Genomic DNA, 7,307 nt, shown 5'->3' with positions numbered 1-7,307 from the left:
ATAATTGTAATCCTTGCGATCTACGATTATCAAATATGTGACCTTGTCATTTATACCAATTATAAAATCAAATGTATGTCGTTCTTTCAAAAATTATAACTTGTGATAACTTTACAATTAAAATTTTAAAACATATAACATTTTAGCATCACATTTAACTATTGCATTCCTAGCATGAATAATTATCAAATTCAACAATTATAATATCGATAATTGTATTCTTTACAATATATGATAACTGAATATGTAACATTATCTAAATATCAATTGTATGATATAATATTTATCGTTTTTTCAAAAATAAAAGTCGAAATTAACCATACAATTTAAATATTTTAAATATACAAACTTAAGTCAAATTTGAATACATAGTTCTAACAAAAACAATTATTGCAACACATTTGGAGACTAATTTTCAGCCAACTAGTCTCAGGTACACATCAATTCCGGTGACATTCCGCATCTTTGTGCTGCCGCCCGTGTCTTCCAGCTAAACCAGGAACTCGGTCACCGCTCCGAAGGAGAGGCCGTCCAGTGGTTCCTACACCAGGCCGAGCCATTAATCATCGACGCCACCTATATTAATATCTACGAGTGGAAGCTATATGCACTTCCGTCCGTCCGATTAAACCTCCACCAGCCATCGTGCCAGTGGAGACCATGCATGGTAGGATATATCCTGAGTAGGCGGAGTAGCTGTGTCGACATCTGCCTCGAATGGCGTTGTATATTCCTCTAACTTGGTGCCTCCGCATTCCAGTCACGAAGTAGCTGCTGTGGCAAATCTTGTGAAAGATTTCAGATTTTATTTAACACTAGGTATGGGCACCTCAATTCTTGAGGTGTCCTACCTAGGTTAACAGTATAAAATATGAGTAAACAATTTTTTTCCAGAGTAAATAATTATGTGTTTATATTTCTGTAGATCTTACCTAATAATGTAGGTAATACAACATATTTTGTAAAGTAACACAATAACATTATAATTCACATAAAATTTACATTATGTTTTCCAAAAGTAGAAATACAAAAAGTACAAAATATGTCATTATGCACTCATCATTGTAAGCATACTTGAACCCTTTGTGGCCAACTCCTGTTTGGGACCTAGAGAAGAAAGCGAAATACCATAAAAAAACAAGATGCCGCGGAGTGTATGATGCGTCGCCAAATGTAGGAGGTTAAACAAATGTAAAGAAAAACAATGAGGATATCCAATAATATTACCGCAATTCATTGTGAGGCAAACAGCTAACACAAATCAAAACATTTACGTCTTTTTCCTAATAAGTAAGCAGAAATAACTGCATATAGCTGGGAAGATAAATTTTAATACTGTTGGATCCAGTACACAATCTACTAAATATTGTTGAACATATTTAGGAGAACAAGTAGTTTGTTTTGGCAGCCTAGTAATGCTCCGAAAAAAACAGCGGAAGATATCTTCTGTCGATAAACGTACTCTGAAGTAGGACAAACTATAGCAATTTGTTAAATTTGTGGTGCTGACTCCCAAATATAGGTGATAGAGATATTAAAAGCGACTGGAATTTGAACAAGGGTAAATGAATGATTCGTATCACTAAATGAATTCTAAATGAGAAGTCTTGGTTTGGTTAACTATTTTAGATGAATTATGTCTAATCTTCAAGAGAAAGGATCAGACAACAAGAAAACAAATGTGTGCTACAAGACTTGGTTCTATCAACACCCAGTCATAAACCCACATAAAATATCTTTAATTTACAATTGTTATTTTATATGATGATACCCTTGTAAGAGCCCGGGTCATGGATGACCCGGAATATCAAATGGATTCCCAAATCCGAGTAAGTCTGCAGGTGGATTCTTCTGGAGCCGGGCAGGTGCAAGCCCATGCTCTACTCTCCGGGCAGTCATAGGCCCGGGTTCTTGTATAAATCTCCAGGGAGGCATTCTACCCGGCCACCTCGATATGAGCACCGCACTCGAGTATACTAGCAGAATAGGATGTGGGCGACTGTCCCATCTCTGACACCGTGCCGATGAGTTGACATGTCAGAATATAGGGTGTGCTCAGCCGTCCTACTATAATTAGTAGCTAGGTAGCACGGAGAACGAGGTCATCATTACTTTTTCTGCTATAAATATCAGGTTCTCTCTTTACATTTACATTGATTCATTCATTCACACCAATATCACAGCCATCACTTGGCTACATTGGTTTTATTGCTTGAGTACCCTGCTGACTTAAGCATCGGAGTGGCCACGCCGGACACCCCTCCGGCGCCCATTCACGTTCATTTCATTGTGTGCAGGTGACAGCCGAAGCCATCTACTTTGCTCATCTTCCTGAAATAAATTATTGATAGCAGATCCTGTGGAGCTCCCGACCCGGCTCGTCCATTTCACCAGGATCGCATCATTGGCGCCGTCTGTGAGAAACTTGAGCTCAAGACGTAGATATGGTTTCCATTCGAAGCAAGTCCGACCTTGCTCGGCACCACAGTAAGCCCAACTCTCCTTGGCAAACATAGAAGTCCGACCAGCTCGGCATTCAGATCTTATATGTGGATTTTATATGAGCTCGAAGCTCAGCAGCTATTCCGGATTGACGTGGAAGAGTATTTGCGATGTACTCAGTAGCATACAGCTGTAGTCTAGCTCAACTAGAGAATTTCACTCTACCGAAAATGAATTCGGATTCAGTATTTCCAGGTTAGTGATTTGGTTTTTAATAAAACTAATATAGCAGGAGAAACAAAATCTTTCAAGTCCAGGAGATAGGAGGACCCGGCACTCATATTCAGAGCCCGGGAGGTATGAGGCCCCGGCATCCGGCACTATATCTTAAGTCTGGGAGGTATGAGGCCTCGGCACATTATATTAAGTCCAGGGATACGTACCCTGGCTCGGGGCTCCGTACCTCGACCATTCATGAAGGCCAGGGCTCCGCACCCTGGTTATCTATTAAGTCCAGGGATCCGTACCCTGGCTCGGGGCTCCGCACCTCGACCATTCCAAGTCCCGGGACCTGCTCCCCGGCCCAAGGCTCCGCACCTTGGTTATTGATAAGCCCAGGGCACTACACCCTGGCTCGGGGCTCCGCACCTCGACCATTCCAAGTCCCGGGACCTGCTCTCCGGCCCAAGGCTCCGCACCTTGGTTATTGATAAGCCCAGGGCACTACACCCTGGCTCGGGGCTCCGCACCTCGACCATTCCAAGTCCCGGGACCTGCTCCCCGGCCCAAAGCTCCGCACCTTGGTTATTGATAAGCCCAGGGCACTACACCCTGGCTCGGGGCTCCGCACCTCGACCATTCCAAGTCCCGGGACCTGCTCCCCGGCCCAAGGCTCCGCACCTTGGTTATTGATAAGCCCAGGGCACTACACCCTGGCTCGGGGCTCCGCACCTCGACCATTCCAAGTCCCGGGACCTGCTCCCCGGCCCAAGACTCCGCACATTGGTTATTGATAAGCCCAGGGCACTACACCCTGGCTCGGGGCTCCGCACCTCGACCATTCCAAGTTCCGGGACCTGCTCCCCGGCCCAAGGCTCCGCACCTTGGTTATTGATAAGCCCAGGGCACTACACCCTGGCTCGGGGCTCCGCACCTCGACCATAACAAGTCCCGGGACCTGCTCCCCGGCCCAAGGCTCCGCGCCTTGGTTATTTATAAGCCCAGGGTTCTCAAACCTGGCTCGGGGCTCCGTACCTCGACCATTCATGAAGGCCAGGGCTCCGCACCCTGGTTATCTATTAAGTCCAGGGATCCGTACCCTGGCTCGGGGCTCCGCACCTCGACCATTCCAAGTCCCGGGACCTGCTCCCCGGCCCAAGGCTCCGCACCTTGGTTATTGATAAGCCCAGGGCACTACACCCTGGCTCGGGGCTCCGCACCTCGACCATTCCAAGTCCCGGGACCTGCTCCCCGGCCTTAGGCTCCGCACCTTGGTTATTGATAAGCCCAGGGCACTACACCCTGGCTCGGGGCTCCGCACCTCGACCATTCCAAGTCCCGGGACCTGCTCCCCGGCCCAAGGCTCCGCACCTTGGTTATTAATAAGCCCAGGGCACTACACCCTGGCTCGGGGCTCCGCACCTCGACCATTCCAAGTCCCGGGACCTGCTCCCCGGCCCAAGGCTCCGCACCTTGGTTATTGATAAGCCCAGGGCACTACACCCTGGCTCGGGGCTCCGCACCTCGACCATTCCAAGTCCCGGGACCTGCTCCCCGGCCCAAGGCTCCGCACCTTGGTTATTGATAAGCCCAGGGCACTACACCCTAGCTCGGGGCTCCGCACCTCGACCATTCCAAGTCCCGGGACCTGCTCCCCGGCCCAAGGCTCCGCACCTTGGTTATTGATAAGCCCAGGGCACTACACCCTGGCTCGGGGCTCCGCACCTCGACCATTCCAAGTCCCGGGACCTGCTCCCCGGCCCAAGGCTCCGCGCCTTGGTTATTTATAAGCCCAGGGTTCTCAAACCTGGCTCGGAGCTCCGCACCTCGACCATTCCCAAGTCTCGGGACATGCTCCCCGGCTCAAGGCTCCGCGCCTTGGTTATTTATAAGCCCAGGGTTCTCAAATCTGGCTCGGAGCTCCGTACCTCGACCATTCCTAAGTCCGGGAGATATGAGGCCCTGTCATCTTATGCAAAGACCGGGAGGCACAAGGCCCCGGCATCTTATCTCAAGTCCATGAGACACGAGACTCCGGCATTTCATCTCATTTTTGGGAGACATGAAGCCCCCGATGCTTTTATAGAACAAAATTGATTGTCTCTTTGGGAATCCAAGCATGACTGATCGGGACAGCGAGTATGACTCTAGCCCGACTATTTAAGGGATGTGTGATGATACCCTTGTAAGAGCCCGGGTCATGGATGACCCGGAATATCAAATGGATTCCCAAATCCGAGTAAGTCTGCAGGTGGATTCTTCTGGAGCCGGGCAGGTGCAAGCCCATGCTCTACTCTCCGGGCAGTCATAGGCCCGGGCTCTTGTATAAATCTCCAGGGAGGCATTCTACCCGGCCACCTCGATATGAGCACCGCACTCGAGTATACTAGCAGAATAGGATGTGGGCGAATGTCCCATCTCTGACACCGTGCCGATGAGTTGACATGTCAGAATATAGGGTGTGCTCAGCCGTCCTACTATAATTAGTAGCTAGGTAGCACGGAGAACGAGGTCATCATTACTTTTTCTGCTATAAATATCAGGTTCTCTCTTTACATTTACATTGATTCATTCATTCACACCAATATCACAGCCATCACTTGGCTACATTGGTTTTATTGCTTGAGTACCCTGCTGACTTAAGCATCGGAGTGGCCACGCCGGACACCCCTCCGGCGCCCATTCACGAGTTCATTTCATTGTGTGCAGGTGACAGCCGAAGCCATCTACTTTGCTCATCTTCCTGAAATAAATTATTGATAGCAGATCCTGTGGAGCTCCCGACCCGGCTCGTCCATTTCACCAGGATCGCATCATTATAGAAAATTCATACTTTCAATTTTTATTAGATTTGATCGATTAGTGCATTTCATTTCATACTTTTACAATCAGGATTCACAACAAGCTAATTATAGAGCATTTTGTGTACAAGGAATGGATGGCACTTCAGTTCTTGGGTTTTTTTTTACCTATATCATTTCGAGCTTTTAATATGTACACGTAACGAAATGGGTATTGTTTGCCATAACAATCTCCACATTCACATCTTCAAAATTTTGTAACAACACGACTGTCTTTTCTTAGGCCTTTTTGTATAAAATCCTATAAGCAGGCCCCATTTATATACATGTTGTTGAACTCACGTCGGGTGGAGTTTGGTCCGACATGCTTCTCACCTCATAACTTATCAGCCAAAGTTGGAAATTTCTGCAGCAGCCATGTCACTCCTCTGATAGCAACCTGAATTCAAAATACACACACAGGCCTTGTAAATATCGAGTTTCGTAATCTAAAACAATACATAACAAGAGTAAGCAGTACCAGATACTGGATTGACAAGGAGTAGGAGGAAAAAGAAAATATATACCAAAGCTGTCTCCCCAGGCTTAATTGCGGGTTCCACACAGTCTCTCCCATAACTGTTGTACAAAAGACACCTTCAGTATATGTGCAAGCAATATCAACCTATGTCGTGTATAAATGGATTCATTTAACAGGAAGCCATAGCGAAGAGCAACCAAGAAAAACTCACATTATTTGCCTCTGGCCATTGATTACATCCAGCCTATAAAAGCTGCAACCTTTGCTAAAAGGAAAAGTTTTCCCCTTCCATTCTGCGATTATGTTGAAATAACAAACCACTTATTGAACTGAAATACAACCACTTGGGGGCATTTTGCATTAACAAGATATTACCCAAGTGCCAAGTTACCCCAACAGCTGCGGCATCCTCCTCGGATATATCATCAATTGCAAACTGCAAATCTGAGCTGATTGAATTGACGAACTTGTTGAAGAACTCCAGGATCGCCTGCAGTTTTCATCGATTCTTGACGATCAGATAACTCACTTCAACAAACTTAATAATCCATTTCGTAGTCGCGGGAAGAAACAAGAAAATATATTTCCATACACACAAGCATTCAAACCTTGCGGCCGACGAATGGTTTAGGGAAGATAAGGTCCTCGTAGATGCAATTATGGGCAATGAGGTCCTCCACCTGCGCCAAATCACGGCAGTTGATTCCCTCGTAAAACTTCCTCACGACGCTGGAAGCAGAGTCTATGCTGGTGGCAACCACAGCATCAGGATCTTCGCTTCGAAGCACTGCCCATTTGCTAATCATTTTACGATTCCCATTAGAGGCAGCACAATGCAGAAATCCACAAACATTGCTACGTGTCGTGGTAGGGGGGATTTGATGATAGAAATGTGTCTTGAGGTGGAGAGAAGGAACAGAGGATGAGGTGGGAAACGTGTGGATCATAACTCCTGTGTGATATACTATTCTTTCGAACCTAATATACTCGGACAATATTTCATGAGCTTATTGCACAACAAGAAGAATAAATAATAAAATTGAAAAACTACCATAAGTCAATATTTGCTGTGTTTAGTGATTTCAAGTTGAAAAAATGATAAAATCTAAAAAAATAGCAAGTTTTTGTATAAAAACCAAAATTTAACAAATAACATTACTAAAATCCAAAACATATCAACTGACATTATTAAAATACAATTCTATTTTTGAATATATCTCAATTTTTTTTAATTATATGCATATGAGTTTAGATAATAATGCACAGCACACACATATATGATTACTTGTTACAATTTTTTAATAATAAATAGAGTTTTCTGAAAA

The 7,307-nt window shown here is 45.5% G+C and overlaps 1 protein-coding gene across 2 annotated transcripts; it reads right to left on the bottom strand.

Moving 5' to 3' along the window:
• Nucleotides 1–918: 918 nt before the first annotated feature.
• Nucleotides 919–7,021, bottom strand: LOC140842565 (uncharacterized). Of its 2 annotated transcripts, XM_073210559.1 has the most exons (6): nt 6,591–7,021; nt 6,358–6,472; nt 6,194–6,275; nt 6,029–6,080; nt 5,838–5,901; nt 919–1,107 (listed from the first exon to the last, which is right to left on the bottom strand). In XM_073210559.1, the coding sequence occupies exons 1-5, from the start codon at nt 6,927–6,929 to the stop codon at nt 5,839–5,841; spliced, it is 651 nt and encodes a 216-aa protein (XP_073066660.1). In that variant the 5' UTR covers nt 6,930–7,021; the 3' UTR covers nt 919–1,107; nt 5,838. The 2 variants fall into 2 exon arrangements, with proteins under 2 accessions (XP_073066660.1, XP_073066659.1); XM_073210558.1 differs by lacking the exon at nt 919–1,107 and having other exon boundaries at nt 5,620–5,901; nt 6,591–7,020.
• Nucleotides 7,022–7,307: the final 286 nt, after the last annotated feature.

This window comes from Primulina eburnea, chromosome 10 (genome assembly GCF_022965805.1).
Source record: "Primulina eburnea isolate SZY01 chromosome 10, ASM2296580v1, whole genome shotgun sequence".
NCBI classification, from domain to species: Eukaryota; Viridiplantae; Streptophyta; class Magnoliopsida; order Lamiales; family Gesneriaceae; genus Primulina; species Primulina eburnea.
The sequence above is the reverse complement of the archived record's forward strand: the minus strand, read 5'-3'. Positions and strand labels throughout refer to the sequence as shown.